We start from the raw sequence: 20,997 nt of genomic DNA, 5'->3' as shown, positions 1-20,997 counted from the left end.
TGAGGGCGGATAAGCAAGTTGGGCCTAAGGTCACACTGCAGAGTGAGGGGACCAACTCACATGTCTGACTCTAGAGTCTAAACCAGTAACCAGGTGCGGCTGGTCGTGGAGGTAGGTGGGGAGGAGTCTTAGCAGACTTGAATAGAAAAGTTTAGACTATTGAGCATAGAGACAAAAAGGCATCAGGGGCACATATGAGTTTAGTTGCACAAACAGGATTAGACCTCCAATGTCCTAATTCTCACGTTTAAGTTCCCTGTCCAAGAGATGACATTTTCACTTCAGGGGTATGCAGCAACATTAAGGGAAACAATGCTGTAGACGATAAGGGCACGAATACATTTTTGGACTGCAATGTCACAAGGTGCTCTTATCTTCTTCAAATGAAGAAATCACTCCTGATATTCGGGATTCAACAGGTCCAGCGTGAATACTAGATCTTCTCAAATAGTCCATATTTTAATGGATAATGATGCTGTTATTGCTTTGGGTTCTGACTACTGCCTTCAAACTGCTTCAATATCTGTGATTTCACTGTTATAATATCTCTTGAGATGAGGCTGTTTTTAGATGGAGAAATTCTCCTAAAGGTGAGATTATTTAACCAAAATCAGATCAAGAGTGACACAGCTGGAATAAAAACTGATGATTTCCAGTTCAAAACTCTTGTTTTGGCCTCTGACACTTCCTGAACAGATATTTGCCCCTCACCTCTATGACGGAAATATGTACCTGGGACATGGAGATGCTGAAAATACACAAAAACATAGCCAGTTGTTAGCAATTTTTCCCCCTTTGGGAGACTGCCTCTAAAGCTGATTGAAGCCTTGTCATTAAAATTGAGGGGTTTTAAGATCCCTGCAGAAGGGAGTCATTCCTCTTGAATACAAGAGTTCCCACCTACGGGCCTCAATAAATATTTGTTCAACGCGCCATTTCTGCAGCTCTTAAAAACCCGTAAGACTTCCGAGAAGAAAGGGTAGAGAATGGGAGTGTGAGTAGGTGTGTGTGACCGAGATAATTCCCGGGCTGGTTACTTGGCTATGTCGCAAACCACTGTGGGAGCAAAGAACAAGAAGCCCGTACACTCGGGCTTCCTGAAAGAGTGAGCATGAGGAGCAGGGATGAAGGTGTAATCACCGCAGGGATCAAAATCACAGAACAACAGTCTTTTGGGCCTATGTGGTGTGTTTTTTAACCAGCTAATTTACATTTTAATCAACGGGAGGAGGGGAAAACGGCCCATTTCTTTCCCACAACACCAGAAGGTAATCAAGATCATGAACTGGAGCTTTAATACAGAGAGAGAACAGCCACATGACTGCAGTGAGGCTACGGCAAGGCTGTCAAGGGAAGAAAAGGACTCAGAATTGTATTGAGCTGTTCTTCAATCCTAACCCAGAGGGATACAGGTGGATGAGGAAAGCAGAGGGAAAGTGCATTTTTAGTGAGTCTTTCTATGCAGAAGAAGGCATGACAGACTACAAAAACCATAAAACTCTCCAGCATGTGTTAGGAATGCATATGGTACACTATACCAATCCCATGATTCTTTTTTTTTTTTCTTTCCAATTCTGGCAAAGCTTGGGGTATTAACCTCTAAAAGGTCACAGTACACACAAAGCTTTCCATTCAACTTGGAAGATAATTCACTAAATTAACAATTTATAGAACCCTGTGAAGGTTTCTGAAAATTATTCCATACTTCACCAATGGGGTATTTACAAACAATATACTTTACTTTGTCAATATACAGCTGTGGGAAGGAAATTAAAGGAAAAAAAAATTAAGGTCTAAAACTGAATCTTAGAAGGCACTGTAAAGAAATGAATAGATCATTTTGATTTGGGGAGAAAAGTCACCAATAACCAAAGCCACACCTGGTAAAATCAATGTTATCCACCCAAATGATTCCAGATAATCAAGAACAACTTCTTATGGTTTTTGTTTTGCTTTGAATGGAAACTGATACAGATTCTGAACAGAATCTGATGAGGGAGAAAACGTACTAGCTACCTGAAAGCTTGATCATAGGAAAAGCATTCTGCAGTCCTTAAACTATAAATCCCTTCCTATTGGTGTAACCAAGTACATCCCTGATAGAGAAGCTAAAGAAGAGCCAGGTTTTCATCCTCCCTCCCACTTCTCCTCCAAAAATCTCACTGCTATTCTCTGATACCAACCTCTGACTGAAAAACTTATGACCTTCACCCTGCCCTCTCATCCCCAGCACTCTACTTCAAAAACAGTAGAAGTGCCACTCTGGAAAATAGTGTGGAGGTTCCTCAAAAATTTTTAAATAGATCTACCCTATGACCGAGCAATAGCACTGCTAGGAATTTACCCAAGGGATACAGGAGTGCTGATGCAGAGGGGCACTTGTACCCCAATGTTTATAGCAGCACTTTCAACAATAGCCAAATGATAGAAAGAGCCTAAATGTCCATCAACTGATGAATGGATAGAGAAGTTGTGGTTTACATACACAATGGAATACTACTTGGCAATGAGAAAGAATGAAATCTGGCCTTTTGTAGCAATGCGGATGGAACTGGAGAGTGTTATGCTAAGTGAAATAAGTCATACAGAGAAAGATACCATATGTTTTCACTCTTATGTGGATTCTGAGAAACTTAACAGAAGACCATGGGGGAGGGGAAAGGGGAAAAAAAAAGAGAGGGAGGGAGCCAAACCATAAGAGACTCTTAAAAACTGAGAATAAACTGAGGGTTGATGGGGGGTGGGAGGGCGGGGAGGGTGGGTGATGGGCATTGAGGAGGGCACCTCTTGGGATGAGCACTGGATGTTATATGGAAACCAATTTGACAACAAATTTCATTAAAAAAAAATGTTAGATCCCTAAAAAAAAAAAAAAAAAAAGAAACAAAGAAAAACAGTAAAAGTTAGTGTTGGATGTTCAAAAACTGTTTAGCCTTCCCATTAAACATAAACCACCAAGAATGTGAGGCCGATCAAAACATCAACAACCCAGGAGGTAGCTCTAAATTCCAGGTGAACAGTAGGGATAAAATCTATCTACAATGGAGACAGAGGAGAAACCAGTATTTTCAATGCAAGGGTCAAACATCAAAAGGTTTCTTCCTTCCACCTTTGTGGTTCCACAAACCCATATGCAACCCTCAATTCCAGAGCTCCTCTAAGACTACCACCAGTCTTAAGTACTCCAAAGTCCAGTGCAACTGCATCGAGTACTTACTTGTCTGGGAAAATGTTCTGAGCAGGCACTTGATCCTTTTTCTTGGTGGCTTCAGTCAGAGGGAAAACGGTCTTTATTTTAGAGAGAGGAATCTGACATTTAGCTGTCACCTCAGCAGGGGGATCCAGCATATTCAAAATATGCTGCTGAACTGGGGGCAGAGGCTCTTGGGGATGTAAAGCTCTGTGCGCCAGACACTGTGGAAAAGGCAGAAGGGTTTTAAAACACAGATGCAGACACCATATACAATTTCTTTATACTTTTCTGGTCAGAGATCCTCGATCTTTGGTTTGGGAGGGCTACAGGATTCCTACCACATGTAAAAGAGAACAAAGAGGGTGGCCTCAGGACCACCTTGGTTTGCAGGACACCAGCAGTGTCTACAACCGGATCTCAGCCAAGCGGCACCATGAGCGGGAGGCCTCCTAGAACAGAGGCTCATCTTATAAACAGAGGCTGCTGCTTCCACCACCTGGACAATATGTGGGGTTCTCTAAAACACATTAATTCCAAGGGCCTCGAATCCTTTTACCTCCCTTCAGAAGACTGCTTTCCCCCTTGCATAATCTTAGAAAACGACGTGTGGTAGATGAAACGGGGCTAAAACAGAGCCACTATGCTCGGTGAGTCCCAGGAAGAAATCTGTGAGAGAGATGAGAATGCTGGTCTGTCCCAAACCTCCCCAGAGTGCTCAGTTTGGGCTCCTCTCCACCGGTCTACCCACTTCTGTCCATCTCCTCTCCCAGCACTCTCATCCGGGGACCATCCCCCCCTCGCGTGGGCCACCAGTCACCTTCTAACTGGTCTCCCAAAATCTACTTTCAGTATTCTGTGCAGCCAATGCCCTTACTGTGACCCTAAGAAGTCACGCACACCACGGCTCCTGCACGCCTCCCTCATCTGTCACCTTCCTCCTTGCTCGTCACAACCCAGCTACACTGGGCCCTGCCTGTTTCCCTCAGGTGCCAGGCTCATGCTAGCCTTTGGGTCCTGAGTTTATCGCTCTCTCTGCCTCACCGGCCTTCCCCTAGATCTCAACAGAGTTGAGCCTTTTTTTAATCCTTCTGTTCTTTGCCCAACTATGATCTCCTCAGAGAGGCCTACCTGGACACTGTGAAGGAACCCCTCCATGCCCAGCCTGCCACCCAGCTATTTTCTATCATTACCCCTGTTTTACAGTTTTCATAGCATTTGTCAGTATCTAAAATGATCAATTTTGTAGTTTACTTACTATTTAACCTTCCCTCTTAAAAGAAGAGATCTTGTTTGTCTTGTTTAGTGCTGAATTCCAGGTACTAAAAGCCGTGCCTGGCACACAATAAGCACCTAATAGGTATTGGCCGAAGGACTAAAGTACTCCTTCTCGAGACTCCACCTGTTAACACAAGTGTCGGGAAGCAGCACCAAGAGCGGGGCCAGGGTCCAGGCCAGGTTCTGCGCGGCGCACATGAGTGGAAATCCGGACAGCAAGCCTCCTCCGTTCGGTCACCCGTACCGCTTTCAGTCTGCTCAGCCCGCCTGTAGCGGTGCTGGTGTCTGCCCAGAAAAGTGAATACTCCGAAAAGGAGTACAGGAAGGTGAGCAAAATGCAACTATCACGGACCTCTCCTTTCCTTTTGCTAGAGAATCATCCCAAAGTTAGGCTGGAGAACACGAGTCCTACTATTCCCACCTTTAAACGATTTGCACACTGGTAATTTTAAAGAAAAAAATCCAGGGAGCTGAAAAGTTCTTACAATTCAAAACACTGTTTCATATCACAAGGTATAGGATTTATAGCACCTCATGAACTGGTTTCCTACCCTGTAGGAAACGTTAGGCTGGAAGTCTCCATTCTAAAAAGACCAAACAAACAAACAAAAAAAGCTGAAACTTAGACAGTAAATATCACCTGAGTTGACGGCTTCTAGAACTCTGATGTGCTGCTCTGTCATCTCATCTCAACACAGTGACCACACTCGTCCTTCTCCACAGTATATTAATCCGTCTCAGAGTCTGTTTTCCTCTTTCCTAATCACTCCACTTTCCCCTGAGCACCAGCAACATTAGCTCATTTAATGTGAAGCAAAAGGGGAAACTGAAGTGACTCCAAACCCTGTGAATCTACCCCCAACCTTCTTGTGCACAGTTCTTAATTCACAGTGCTCTCCCTCAGGTCATTAAATTATCTGCAAAGCTTAGAAAGCCCTCAGGACGTAAGCTGTAACCCAACACGCAACACAGCAGACGACCTTTCACTTACTCTGGAAGACTCGCTGATACTCACTCAACAACTCTGAGACAACAACTAGAACAAATGGACAAATATCCTACACAACCTCCCCACAGAAAAACACTCCAGTAGGAACTCTAGACAGTTCTTTCAAACAGTGTCATCACCCGCAAGTCGGTAATAATCTACAGGAGATGTGCTAAAGCATCAACCACTCCTACTTTTTCAAAGGTCGTACTTTAGATAAAACTAAGTGGGATACTTATCAAATTCATTCACTCAAAAAAATATCAATTCATTAAAAAAACTGAGGTAATGAGAAAGTAATGCAATACTTTTTAATAGCAGAGAAGCTGACATTACACTCTTAAACCTATTAATTTGTCTTTTAAGCAACTGTTATTCCTTGATGTGATTTTTGTAATTTGAAAAAGACTAGAAAAAAACCCTGCAGGCCACATGATTAGCTCATAAGTTACGAGCATGTTGATGTTATGAGCATGTTGATTTTAACAACCCTGCATCAATGGTTTAAAAGCCAGTTGTAACTCTACACAAAAAGTGTATCTTTCAGCATTTCTTTTTTTAAAAAATGCTTATTTATTTATTTTGAGAGAGAGAGACAGAGAGAGCATGTACAAGCAGGAGAGGGGCAGAAAGAGAGGGAGAGAGACTGAAAATGCCAAGCAGGCTCCATGCTGTCAGCGCAGAGGTAGAACCTGACACGGGGCTCAAGCTCACAAACTGTGAGATCATGACCGGAGCTAAAATCAAGGTCAGATGCTCAACTGACTGAGATACCTAGGCACCCCTTCAGCATTTCTTTGTAAAATTAGAATTAAATTAACCTCACCAACAAACTGATGGGTAACCTCTCCTTCCTTCTGCCCCCTACTCCCAGCTGAGTCACTCTCAGCTATGAATGTTTCATTTATAAAGGAGATTAAGGAAGTCTTCCTGGGTCCCCCATCTTACTTAGCTTCCTGTATCCTCTCTCCTTCCCTCCATCAGTAGAGCTTTCTCCTGCTCCCACCCCACTATTCCACCGCCGCTGGGCCCTCAATGTCAGCAGAGACTTCATGCAGACACTAAAGGCCCTTCACCATGCTCGCTCACCATCACTCACCAGTGAGCAGCATGAAACTTGCTTTTTCTTTCTGGACACACAGATCACTCCCTGCGCCTTCCAAGGCACCAGCTTCTCCTAGTTCTTTCTACCTCTTTTTTTTTTTTTTTTTGGAGAAGGGGAGAATAAGAACAGTTCCTTTGTCTTTTAACAACCCTTCTTCTTCTGGCTGTTCCTAATTATTCACTCACACGTTGGTGTGCAGGACTTTGTTTTCTTTTCTTCTCACGCAACGCTTTCCCTAGGTGATCTTGTTCACTTCTATTACCCAAGTGGGGAGGACTCCCAAATCCATATACTTAGTCCTGACTTCTCTCCTGGGGCTCTGCATCCCTATTTCCAACTTCCCACTGGGTGTGTGTACTGGGATAGCCAACCGACAGCTCAAATTTAACACCTGCAAAAACACATGAACTACCTTTTCAGTCTGTTCATTCTATATTCCCCATCACAATTAACAGTGATGCCGTCCCTCAGGCACCCAAGCTAGGATCCTGTTATCTTTAATTCCTATTCCTCAACTACACCCAGCCCCTCCAGTCCTGTCTCCTCTGCCTTTACATTTTCCCTCTCCGCTTTCCCCGTCACTGCTTGAACTCAGGCCTTCATGGGGGCCACTGCAGGTTTCCCAACTGGTCTCTGTTGCACCTCCATGTCACCACCAGAGAGCTATTTTCTGAAAATCTGTCACCCACCTGCGGACAAAATCCTGTGGTGATTTCCCACTGCCTACAGGGCAACATGCAAGCGACTGGCTCTTCACGACCTGCCTGCTATTGAGCTGCCCTGCCCTCTTTTCCATGGTGTCCCCATACAGCCTCTTCTCCAGCCAAATGGAACGATCTGGAGACTCCCAAATGCAGCACCCTTCTTCCTGTTTCCGTGCTTCTGCACATGCTACTTTTGCCTGGTGTGTCCTCTTCACGTTTCCTCAGTGAAGCCTTCCTTAAGTCACCCACGTGCAAGAATCTCTCTTTTCCCCATATGGTTTTGTGCCCACCACTGTTGTACCTATTGGTTTTATGTCTCTACTCCTCTGGGCGGGGGGGAGGGGGGGGCGGCTTTAAGCAGTGAGCTTATTGTATTTTTAGCTCATGGCACAATGTTAGTACTTAATAAATACGTGTTAAAAAAAAGTAAATTCAATTTATAAACGCCATAGCAATAGTATTTCTTTATACAGACAAACCATATTAGAAATTCTCCCCCACAAAAGAAAGCAAGGTTGGCAAACTGTGAAAATCAAAGCTGCCAGTGTTTGCAGCTTTGAAAGGTAACAATACCTGTGCTTATGGCTTGTTATCTGTTCATCAACCCAATAAACATTTACTGAAGGCAGATGGAATACACCCTAGATAAATCTGCCAAGTATTAGAAGTGTCTATTTCCCACCACGGTGATCAAATGTTTTTGCAAGCTTTCCACACCAACTGGTCTCCTCCTCCCTTCCCTGCAAATGACAGAGGGCTTCAGGTCTTGAAGTCCACTTGTCAAAAACACGAAAGAAGTTTACACAAGTAACATGTACTTGACTGCACTTAGAATACTAGAGTATTCACTGAGTCAGCGCTTTACATGTTAAGCTTTATACTCTCTCATTTTTTTTTTTTTTTAAACCAGGGGAAAGTGCTAACACAGTCCCCCACTACCACAAGTTATGCAGTTGAGTTTTCCACATTTGGGGAAATCACAGGGGTCAGCACATCCAAAGTGCAATAGATAAACCTCACCCTGGAAAAACCACCTTCGTGATCAGGTGTCTCTCCTGCCAGGTAAGTTTTTAAGCTTTATATTCTAATTTTGAAGAAAAGATTTGTTTTCACTACTTAAGGAATCACAAGCATTAAAAAAACAGGCAGTTCCTTTTGAGTAGAAGATCCCTCAAAATTACATAAGGACCCGATACGGACTTGAGTCAGTCACTTTGAGAAAGGAGTCAAAAGGGACAAGGAGCTGTCTCTCCCTCACCTCCCCACATGTCTACCTGCCCCTGCCCCTACCCCTGCAAGAGCAGGTCCTCCACTCCTCAGTGAGGAAGACCTCGCCTCAAAAAGCTGCTTGTGATGTTTGTCAGCTCTGTGGGGTTCAGAGAGGGCTCTGTCCTACTGCCAGCAACTTCATCCGGGACTGGAACATTCCTTCAGTCCATCCACTCCCTATCTCAGCACAAGTCAGTCTGCCTATCAGCCTTCCCAGCTGCCCTTAATCCAGTCGCCACCTTCCAATTCCTTTGGTCCAAGATGCAGAAATACCTATTTTACGTTTTTTTGTGTTTTAGTCACTCTTTAATAATTTAACACTAACCCTCTTTATGCGACCTCTATGCTACCTTTAATTATGAAATTTTTGATAAATGTGGTACTGGAACACTTCTCTAATGTTATTATAAGGTCACAAAAAACTCTCCTACTATTTGCATATAAAAAACAAAGAAAAGTCTCATTCATATAAAATAGAGGAGAAAAGCCTAGAAAAGGCATGAAGAAGAATCTGCTCTTTATGAAAAAACTAGCCTTAAAAAAACCCAACAAGACTATAGATGCTGGAGAGGATGTGGAGAAACGGGAACCCTCCTGCACTGTTGGTGGGAATGCAAACTGGTGCAGCCACTCTGGAAAGCAGTGTGGAGGTTCCTCAGAAAATTAAAAATAGACCTACCCTATGACCCAGCAATAGCACTGCTAGGAATTTACCCAAGGGATACAGGAGTACTGATGCATAGGGGCACTTGTACCCCAATGTTTATAGCAGCACTCTCAACAATAGCCAAATTATGGAAAGAGCCTAAATGTCCATCAACTGATGAATGGATAAAGAAATTGTGGTTTATATACACAATGGAGTACTACATGGCAATGAGAAAGAACGAAATATGGCCCTTTGTAGCAACGTGGATGGAACTGGAGAGTGTGATGCTAAGTGAAATAAGCCATACAGAGAAAGACAGATACCATATGTTTTCACTCTTATGTGGATCCTGAGAAACTTAACAGAAACCCATGGAGGAGGGGAAGGAAAAAAAAAAAAAAAAGAGGTTAGAGTGGGAGAGAGCCAAAGCATAAGAGACTCTTAAAAACTGAGAACGAACTGAGGGTTGATGGGGGGTGGGAGGGAGTGGAGGGTGGGTGATGGGTATTGAGGAGGGCATCTTTTGGGATGAGCACTGGGTGTTGTATGGAAACCAATTTGACAATAAATTTCATATATTGGAAAAAAAAAAACCAACAAACTAGCCTTCCTACAGAAAAAAGAATTTTTCAAGTATCTTAACTTTACTTCTTTCTCTCCAACAGCTCAAAGTATTTTTATGTTTTTCAGTAGAAGAGGAAGGTATTACTCTTTCATTAAATAAAGCAACCGAAGCCCTCAGAGGACAAAAATGCTTGTGGCCAATTACACTCTTTTCACCCACTCATTTAAAAAATTTTTCACTCATTTAAAAAAAAAAAAAAAAAGACTGGTTCATCTTCCCTCTCTTACCTGATACAACCTCTGATGTTGAGGGTTTGGGATTTTGGTGGTTGGAAACAAGTCTTCAATGGTGTCTTCCTTTTCATCTTTCTTTACCAAGCTCATGGAGTCAATCAAAGCATCAACAGCACTCAACTGAGCCTCTAAAACAAGGATAAACAGACCAGTGCCAAGGAAAAATGATTACATCCACTGTTCTACACTAAAACAAATGCTTTCCATTCACAGATACAGAAATACTGGCAAGTTACACAGTCCAGACCTGGCCAAAATAGTCTCTAGTCATGCAAGTCATTTAACTAAACTGAGTCTTGGTTTTCTCTTTTGTAAAAAGAGCTATTTAGAGTAGCTGGTCTCTTAGGTCCTATCTAGCTATACCATTTGGTCAACTTTCACAGTGTAATACCATATCGAAAGCAAAAGTTTGTTCCAAAGGAAGCAACACAGCCATACAAAACCCATCTTCCATACGGTGACTCAAAATATTCAGTATTCAATGAGTTAGTATGTTCAAAAAATTAGTAATTATCTGAAGGAGAAAAACATGGAAAAGAAAATACCTTTGGTGAGAAGGCATAAGCTTTACCAGGATTTCCTAGAACTTGTATCAGACTGACATGATAGGAACACAGAAAAACCCAAAGGGAAGACACTGGCAGACCAGAGGGAGTAGACTCCTTCTCAATCTCCACAAGTCAGAATGAGCTCTCTCCTCTCCCAAACCATATGGCCTGTATGCACACCTGTGCACACGTCTTACCCCACTCTATCCAAACTGTAAGACCCTTGAGAGCAGAAACATGACAACTTCTTCATTACCTCCCTCCCAATACCTAACAGAAAGCAACTGCTCTTAAATAAAAATCTACCGACTCAACAAAAATGGCACAGTCCAAAGCAACGTGGATGAAAGGCAACACTCTCCAAAACGCTTCTACCTAAACTACCGTGTGTAACTTCCATTCTGCTGATTCACACAGCAGCTCAGCTGTTAAAAGCTGAAGTGCTATTTTTGGACCATTCACAGCCAGTCGGCAAAAGGTGGAAGAGAATAAGCAGCTCCTAAAAAGCCTACTAGGCTTCTATTCTTCACCTTCTCAAGTATCCCTTTTACTACAAAAAGAAAGAGCTTATAGATATTTATCACGATACATTTCTATCTCAGTTTCAGACTTTCCAGGGGGAGCTTTCAGACCTTACCACCTGGCACCACCTTAAGCTGACACAGCCATCACCACCTTAAGCTGACCACTGCAGGGTCCACTGGCAATAGGGAGGAGGTTGCACCTGTGTGTGGGAACGTTCAGTGGCTGTTACTTGCTACTTCGAGCTACTATCAAGACCTCTACATAACTGGAATTGCATCTACATAAACATCTACTTGGGACACGTGCCAAACAGGTTTAATGATCCATTTTGCAATGGAGAAAATGCAAATAATAATACACAAACACAAAGGAAATAAAGCAAGGCAGAAAGATACTGAATATTTTAGATCCTGAGTAAATGGTTTATATGTCTATATGATAATTTTTCAACAAAGCTCTCTTTTTTAAATGTCTATGCATTTAACATTTGAAATTATCAAGATGTAGAGAAATGATACAGTAAACACAGTGCAGGCTTCTATACATTCAAGTCCATGCCTGGCTCCGCCATGATGCACAGGGACTCATTTCTAGAAGGTAAAGACACAGTGCTAGGCCCCCTTTGGTTCGTGGCTTTTCTACTGCACACAGCTCCTAACAGATCTAACCAAAAAACAGAAAGAACCCACTTCTGAGACTCATCTCACAACCCCCTAAACCTACAATGACACACAGATTTAAACTTTCAAACTAAAACATCTACTCATTTTTTGGTGTTCTTTTTGGTATATTCATCACATTTGGCCCACTATGATATCTTACGCAACTGCCTTAAAACTGTGAGCTCTCTCAAAGACAGTATCTGTGAGCATCATTCTGTGTGGCACCCTGACATTTGTAGCCAGGTGCTTAATAAAGTCCTTTTCTCATCAAGCCCAAAGTTAACTCTTAGAAACAAGGAACAAGGAGACTAGAACTGTTACTGTAAACTACAAAGAAAAGGCAAAGAGAAAAGTTAATCTCCAGCACTGTTACTTTTCAGTTCAAAGACAGTTGCATCATATTTTATGTAGGACACTGAAGTCACAGCTTTGACACTATACATCAGTTCACTTCAGCAGAGGGCAAACTGGTTCACAACCAGAGAATGTACATCCATTTCCCACAAGTTGCTCCCTAGATACAAACTCTAAGTCAGAAATGGGAAACCAGACAGTGTTTGGAGAGTCCAGGGCAAACCTACCTCTACTTTCATCATGCCCCACTTTCATCATCACTGTGTATGAGCGTGACTGGAATCCAAGCAATGCCACTGTGTGAAATCCCCGGTCCCAACCATGACTGCAGACAGGTGATTTCCCAAGAACAGTCTGTGTTTAGAGGCAATTAATGAGCAAAATGGAAATAAACTCACCTGTGGGAGTGCATTTCTTACTATTTTTCAAGGATGAAAACATGTATTGTCGCAAGTCTTCCATAAAAGGCAGCTGCACATACATTAAACACTAATGAGAAAGAAAGGAAGTAAAAGCAGAAACAACCAAATTAATGGAAAAAATATAAAGCTGGTCTCAAACACCATGAAGGTGGCACAACTGAAGTATTTCAAAAGTCAGACAACTCAAGTCTGGTACATGGTAAGTAAAGTGTTTTGATTTGTTATCAGTTGTACACAACTGCAAGTTAACAGCACAAAGAATATCGAACATAAGAGAAATACTTAAAAGAAAGACTATCAAAGAATATCTGCAAAATGCATGACCAATACAACAAATCAGAAGGGTGTGGTGTCTAGAAGGTTGAGCGTGAACTCATGACTTTTGCCTTCTCTTTTCCAGTTTCTCTTTTCTACCACAGAAAAGTTCTCTGAGAAACAGTATGTGGTAAAGAATCTGGGCCTATATTTTGAACAGAAGAACCCTAAATAAACGGAATTTTTCTCTTCCAATTTTTATTTAAATTCTAGTTGGTTAACATACAGGGCAATACTGGTTTTGGGAGTAGAATTCAGCAATCCATCACTTATCATACAACAACCACATCACAACAAGTGCCCTCCTCAGTACAGACCCTCCCTTCCCCACCTCCCTCTGTCAAGCCTGTTTGTTCTCTAAGAGTCTGAACTGAGTTTTTCAAGGATCACAACAAAATCATATCCTCGACCTTTATTCATAGTCTTCATTTGTAAAAATGAGGGTACTCTCTCTCCCCATTAGGTTCTGAAAAATCAAGAAGGGTAAGAACCGAGAGGTCACTGGATTGGGCAAGCAGAAGGTTTATTGTTAACTTTCATCGATTTGATTTAATCATAAGTTCCTTACCTACTTTTACAATTTATGTTTTTTCACTGCAACTGAAGGTGTGGTTCACACACCAACAGCATCAGCATTACTTGGGAATTTGTGAGAAACGCACAGTCTCAAGCACCTCCCCAGACCTACACTATCAGATCACCAAGTAATTCCCATGCACAGTAATAGCTGAGAAGCACTGTTTGGAATAAAGGAACTGAGGGAAAATAATTAACTTGAAAGACCTGTGGGTTGTACCTCATAGGCATCCTTGATATAAGGAAAAGCCATGCCAACTTGAGGATTAGTTCTTCCGGCATAAGCATATCGAACCACAGCCACCATGTCTAATTCATCCAAAGCATGAATCAGGGAGGAAAGTGCCACTGCTGCTGCCTAGGGAGAAAGACACTGCGTTAACCAAGCCAATGTGTGTGTACTTTCCCAACAGAACTCAATCCAGCTGACCCTTGAACATGTGGGCAGGAATGCACGAGTCCACTTATATGCTGACTTTTTTTTTAATGTTTATTTTTGAGACAGAGAGAGAGAGAGAGACACAGCACAAGCAGAGGAGGGGCAGAGAGAGAGGGAGACACAGAATCAGAAGCAGGCTCCAGGCTCTGAGCTGTTAGCACAGAGCTCTACGTGGGGTTTGAACCCACGAACTGTGAGATCATGACCTGAGATGAAGTCAAACGTTCAACTGACTGAGCCACCCAGGCGTCCCTGCGCAGATTTTTATAGCATAGTACTGTAAATGCATTTTCTTTTCCTTATGATTTTCCTAATAACATTTTCTTTTCCCTAGCTCACTTCACTGTAATACACCATATAATACACATAGCATATAAAATACATATTAACTGCTGTTATTGGTAAGACTTTCGGTAGACAGTAGGCTATTAGTAGTTAAGTTTTCAGGTAGTCAAAAGTTACACTGGATTTTTGACTGCATGGGGTACCAGCACCCTAACTCTCCACTCTTCTCCAGTGTCCAAAGTTCAACTGTACTTGGAAGATTGCTATCCACTTAAGAAAAAGAAATTCCTGGGGCGTCTGGGTGGCTCAGTAGGTTGAGCGTCCAACTTTGGCTCAGGTCATGATCTTGCGGTTTGTAACTTTGAGCCCCGCGTCGGGCTCTGTACTAAGAGCTCAGAGCCTGGAGCCTGCTTTGGATTCTGTGTCTCCTTCTCTCTCTCTCTGCCCCTCCCCCATTCATGTTCCATCTCTCTCTGTCTCAAAAAAATAAACATAAAAAAAAAAAAAAAAGAGGGGTGCTTGGGTGGCTCAGTCAGTTAAGCATCTGACTTCAGCTCAGGTCATGATCTCGCGGTCCATAAGTTCGAGCCCCGCGTCGGGCTCTGTGCTGACAGCTCAGAGCCTGGAGCCTGCTTCGGATTCTGTCTCTCCCTCTCTCTCTGCCCCTCCCCCGCTCATGCTCTGTCTCTCTCTGTCAAAGATAAATACACATTAAAAAAAATTAAAAAAAAAAAGAAAGTCCTTTTGTCTTTAAATTATACATTGTTTCCACCATGCTTACAACCTATATTATTAGCTGGCAGATAGCACACCTTTATTAGCAATGTTACTAAAAATGAAATTATTTGTTGGCAGTTACAGATTATCCAATTCAGCAAACTTCTGAGCTCTAATGCTGTAACGTTTTTATTTAGAATTTGAGTTTTGATTAAGTTTTGTGCTTATAAAAATTTACTCTGGGACCCTATAGCTGATAACTAGATCAAACATATAGACTGAACAGAAAACATACAGAGTATTTTTAGTGTTTCTAAAGCCTGAGTGGGAACTACTATTATTATAATTTGGACCTGATAATATGATAGAAAACATTAACCTCTTTTTTCTGCATCTTCTTCATGCCAGAAATTAAAAAGGTTCTGTTAACTCTTCTCAGTTGTTACCAGAATGAACATATTTAAAACAGTGGTCCTAGAACACCATTTGTGCCTGGCTCACATTGCTTTTGAGTCTCTTCAATATATATTGATCATGTATTGATTTATCCTTAATTTTTTTTCATAGTTTGGTCAGATAAATTTAGATGTAAATAACGGAATACCTTTTCTTGACTGAACTACGCTATGATGTCCACAGGAATAGGCAGTAAAGAAAAATAAAGAACTATACTAGGTCTAAAAAAAAAGACTGTTATCCACTTTATTCCTATTTCAGATTTTTTAATTTAATATTTTTTTTTCAAGAGAGAGCAAGAGGGGGGGGAAGGGGGAAAGGAAGAGGGAGGGGGAGGGGAGAGAGGGAGGAAGGGGGGAGGGGGAGGGGGAGGGAAAGGGAGGGAGGGGGGAGAGAGAGAGAGAAAGAGAGAGAGCGTGAGCCAGTTTCAAGCAGGCTCAAGTAGGCTCCATGCCCAGCAGAACCCTGGGATCACGACCTGAGACGAAATCAAGAGTCTGACGCTTAACTTGACTGAGCCACCCAGGTGCCCCCAGATTTTTTTAAGCGCCCCTGTACCCACTTCAAGGCCACACTGTACACATCTGATTTGGTCAGACATATTGTAACCTCTTCTGAAACTTCATTATGTGGATCCTCTCTTATTGTATCTTATCTTCATCTTCCTTCTTCTCTGAATTCATACCCTTATCCTCCAAATAAACTCCCCTCTCAGCCTTCCTAAACAAAATATTTCTTTTTCTCCCCCTCTCTCCATAAATTACTATCTAGATCGTTCCCTTCACCTCTAAATGTCATGAAATAATAGTCTTGGTGTTTTCGCTGCTTACAACACAATTATTCTTCCATCTAATCCAGCTACTAACCTCACCTTCCTTACTGAAATTATTCTCCAAAGTCACCCATGACCTTCTAATTGTCAATCCTTTGTTCCCATTCTATTTGACCTTTCAGGAGCACTTAACCATCCCCTTTTCTCTGTACTTTCTCCTTCTTTGGCTTCAGAAACAGTACTCTTCTCTGTGGGTCATTCCTCCCCTAACTCTTCAGTTCTTCCACTAATCATGAAATTCTGTTCTTGGCTTTTCTCTCCTTCTTTCACTCTGAAACTCTACCTGGGGATTATTTTATCCAGTCCCATGAGTTGATGAATCAGAATCTGTATATTCAGCTTTAAAACTGAATCCAGACTTTAAAATCCAGGCTTCTATTGCCTACTAGCCGATAGATAGCTCATACGGTTAGACCACAGGTATTGCAAACTGTTCATGACCAACAATGAACTACTATCTTTCCCCCATTCTCCTCCAGTGCTCCCTACTTCACAAGCTCCATCTCCCAATCAACCAAACAAGAAGCCTCAAAGTTTTTAGTAATACCACCTGACTCATCTCTCACCTTCACATGTTCAGCAAACTCAGCCAATTCTACTTCTGCACTGTCTCTCAAATCTACCTTCTTTTCCATCGCTGCCTCTCCAGTTCAGAGCTGATCATGTCAGTCCCTTCCCTAAGAATCTCCAAAGGTCCCACTCCTCTAGCCTCGGGGGTCTGTCCATTACCCCTGGACTAGTCTTGCACTTTCTGTCCTCTGTGGCTTTCTGTTCTTATAGTTTCCTCCTAGCTAGAATGCCCTCTCCACATCTGTCTCCTGAGCTCCTAACCGATTTTCACGGCCCAGTAACGTGACACCCTCTCCATTTTAGATTTGCTTCACTCTCCCTCTCCATAACTCCCAAACACATTGTCTGTACTTTTCTCAATGTTAAAGTTAACCTTTATCAAAGTTAGCTATGTAGATTTTCATTTCCTCCACTAAAAACCTGTAACCTCAATACCTTTTCATCAAAATCCTCTATAGGTTTCGTGACAGATTCATTACCTTTTTAGTTCAATTCAAGGAATATTTACTTAGTGCCTACTCTTTGCTACACAATGTCTTAGGTCCTGTAAAAAAACAAGGATGAGTCCCTGATCTCACTGAGCTAATACATTCTTTACTAACAGGAAGTGACATACGTACCAAATACAGAACTTGTATAGTCTAATAAGTCCCAATAGACCGGTAAACACAATGGGAGTCTGAGGAAGAGATTACTTCTAATTTGTTTGCAAATTTCTATCTGGGTGTCTTTGACAGAACCAACTGGGATACTGAAGGAAGGATGGGGTCAGGGATGACTGTGACATTGTAAACACAATGCTACACCTGTGGGAAACTCAACTAAAGCTCCATTTCCTTCTCTTCCTCTTCCCTTTCTCCTCCACACACAGTACAAATCACGTACAAGTGTAGATTCTCCATACACAAAAATAATTATATGTTCATGACCAGAGAAAACATATTTTTAAAAGGAATTGTTCACTGAATCATAGAATATTTGAGTTGGAAAACAACAGCATTCATCTAGTTTAACAACCCACATGCTGACAAAACTCCCTCCCCAAAATCTGGCTGGTGGAAATAAAGACTCTGCTGGGAAACATTCAGGAATGGAGATCCAACCATCTCACAAGAAACCAATCTACTTGGAGGTAGTAATCCTTGTTGACAAAGTGATTCTTCATTTTGAACAAAACCACCACTTGTTGGCAGGAAACCTAGTTTATTTTCCATTCCACATAACAACCCTCTAATGCATGGAAGAAGGCTCTCATGTCTGTCATCCCTCCTACTTCCCTACCCACCTATGGAAGTTTTTTCCATACAACCATTTATTGGAAGTCATCATGACATAATTGTATGTCCCTTCCTCCTCTGCTTATCTCAGAAGCTCCAATTAGTTAATACTCTTCTTTGACTAGGACATCAAGAACTTACACCACAGAGTGGCCCTTTGCCATTAGAAGAGGATTTTTTTTTCCTTTGAGTGACTCAAAGTAACCCAAGGATATGGGGTCTGTGTGAGGTTGGACTGGAATTATACATGACACAAGGCTGCCCTCAGCTAGCAAGTCAAGATAATCACGTAGGCCGTACCACAAAGCTGTTGTCAATAGTCTTCACTGCATACTGGCAATCACATGAAGTGATCAGAATTTTGTCTGTGTGAAGGGATGCTCAGTTGGAGTTAAAATTCAGAAGTTAAAAATGCTGTTAAGCTATGACAACAATGTATACTAGACACACATAATTCCCAAGAGGATTTGATTCAGGAAAAACCCATAAACTTGGATTCTCAAGTAAACCAGAATTGACATATGCCTACTGTGCTCTAACGACAAACCCATTCAGTGCTGATGGGAAAGCAAGCAACTCTCCTAACTGAACTGTTCTGAGAATGGCATGCCTACTTACCAGGTCAACAGCCAGGTAACCCTCAGAAGTGAGGAGGACGCAGAAAAGGGCCCAAGAGGCTAGATCAAGTACTTATACCACTGCCCTCCCCATACCCCAAACAAGCCTTCTACATCCGGATGACTAACATCAAATGCAAATACTTCTGGAACTCCAATACCTGTTTAAGTAGCCTTAAATGGACACTAGACTGCAATATTTCAGTCAAGATCACACCTCCAAATGACACGTTCCAACCTGGAGGCTGAGTAGAAACCATTTACAGAGAGGGCAGAGGTGACAGTAGGATGCAAGAGTCATGAGTTGTTAGCCAGGCACAGACCAGCTTGAAACCAGAATCTCTTGGAGAGGTGGGAAAAGAGCACAGAGAAAGAGCAAAGGGTGCACAGATGAATTTCTCAGAGAGGGAGGTGGTCCAGTGAATCACGAAAGCTCAGCTCCAGAATGCTAAAGCCAGCGCTAAATGTCCAGTGTATAGGACAATGAAAATGGCAACCTGACCCCAAGCCTCCTGAACATCTGACCATGAGACTCCCATACCTAAATGCATTTGTTCAAATGTTTTTGTTCTTAATACTCACCTGGTCTCCAACTGAAGGACTATGTTCTCAGGCCTTGTGCTCATGCTATGACAAATTCATTTATCACGTCTCCATTTTCAGAGTTAAAGGTCAGTGAACTTTCCCACTGCTGTTGCAAGAATTAACGTCATTTTAAACCACAAATAGCCCCACACAACTCACTTAAAATGACAATTCAATTCTGTGGCACTACCTCAAAGGCTTACTGTCAACTTACCTCATCATCTTTTGCTGCAAAGACCTTTAGGACTTGATTTCCCACAAAATATCTTCTGTGGACCTACAAGAATTAAGTAAGGAAAACAACTGGTTTTGATCCAAAGTAAGTAACACGTATAGCCATAATGCCACAGTTATTAAGAAATTCTATTCTAAGTGCTCTTAGTAAAAAACATTCACAGGGGCTAGAACAAACTTATTGCTTGAGGTCCAATTCAACACAATAAATATGTGAATTCTAAGCATATGTCAAACACTGTTCTGAGCACTGTGAACACAGTACTGATCAGGATGTAGTCTTGTCTGAAGGAGCTCAGACAAATGTGAAATTAACTGCAATGCAGTGCTATGCTCCAGCACTACACAAGCACAAGAATACAGTATTATAACTCAGGGCCACAAAGGCACATGAACGGAGCATCTAACTTGGTCATGAAGGGTCAGAGCAGACTTCTGCAAATGGTGACACTGAGGTCAGGACTTAAAGGATGCGCAGGAACTCAGAGAAAAATCTAGCACAAGCATCTTGGGCAGGGATACTAGTGTGAATAAGTCTGGAATGACATAAAAATGTAACACATTTGAGGAACTGCCTCTGTAGGGCAGTGCCCCGGTGCAAGGAGAGAGGTGAAAGATTACATTAGCAAGATTAGGAAAGATCAGAGAAGTCTCTTATTTGCAGAGTTAAGTGGTTTAGACTTCATCCCAAGAACAATGATGAGGCACCTGATAAACTGCAAAGAGACCAGAGTGAAGAACTAGTTAGAGAGGCAGGAGCTGCACTGGAAAGGGAAACTAGTGAAACCAAAAATAAGTACTGCATGTCCTTCTGTCCCCCTTTAAGTTCAATTACTTCTCTGGCAGAGTATCAGATGGGTCAAAGCAGCTGTACCAATACCTGATTAGGAAACAAATACTGAAGAGTGCCTACTATCGTAACCAACCGCTTGTATCTACTGACCAAGATCAGTTTCTCTCTCCTCTATGTAATCTCGAGCCTGGAGCTTATCTGTAAGAACGTGCCCTGTGCCATACAAGGCAGTGCTTCTCAAATGTTCTTCTGCCCTCCTGCCTCTGAAGCCAAGAACCTGAACGCTTTTACAATAACAGCAGCTCGAGAAGATGGAGTCTCAAAGGTGTGAGGGTTTTGCCCACAGAATTCAAACACCCTCCATCTCCGCTTCTAGTCTCCATTTGAAAACCATTATTTAAAGAAATAAAGGAATAATCCTATCTTAAAACTAAAAAGTTTGCTACGTTCATATAGATTTGCCCTCCTATTAGAATCTGCAATAGGGGCGCCTGGGTGGCTTAGTTGGTTAAGCATCCAACTCTCGTTTTTGGCTCAGTTCATGATCTCATGGTTCATGAGTTCAAGCCCCATGTAGGGCTCTGTGCTGACAACATGGAGCCTGCTTAGGAGTCTCTCCTTCTGTCCCTCTCTGCCCCTTCCCTGCTTGCTCACTCTCTCTCAAAGTAAATAAACTTTAAAAAAAATATCTGTAATGCTTCTTGATTAAAGAACAGTTAATGATATCTTTTCCTAAGGCACTTAAATGA

The 20,997-nt window shown here is 42.1% G+C and overlaps 1 protein-coding gene and 1 non-coding gene across 2 annotated transcripts in view; both read right to left on the bottom strand.

Moving 5' to 3' along the window:
* XRCC5 (X-ray repair cross complementing 5) overlaps positions 1–20,997 on the bottom strand; it is a 97,109-nt gene that overhangs the window by 52,430 nt on the left and 23,682 nt on the right. Inside the window, exons 10-14 of the mRNA XM_030325054.1 lie at positions 19,436–19,498; positions 13,664–13,801; positions 12,529–12,619; positions 10,036–10,169; positions 3,218–3,414 (exon numbers count right to left, since the gene is read on the bottom strand). Of these exons, the coding sequence (XP_030180914.1) occupies positions 3,218–3,414; positions 10,036–10,169; positions 12,529–12,619; positions 13,664–13,801; positions 19,436–19,498 (623 nt within the window). The remainder of the gene's footprint in view (positions 1–3,217; positions 3,415–10,035; positions 10,170–12,528; positions 12,620–13,663; positions 13,802–19,435; positions 19,499–20,997) is intronic.
* LOC115522685 lies at positions 8,173–8,335 on the bottom strand. The gene has a single exon (XR_003971568.1). It is a non-coding gene; the product is annotated as a U1 spliceosomal RNA (small nuclear RNA).

The sequence above is a fragment of the Lynx canadensis genome, chromosome C1, assembly GCF_007474595.2.
Source record: "Lynx canadensis isolate LIC74 chromosome C1, mLynCan4.pri.v2, whole genome shotgun sequence".
Taxonomy (NCBI): domain Eukaryota; kingdom Metazoa; phylum Chordata; class Mammalia; order Carnivora; family Felidae; genus Lynx; species Lynx canadensis.
Note: the sequence above shows the minus strand (reverse complement) of the source record. Positions and strands in the feature narration are given on the sequence as shown.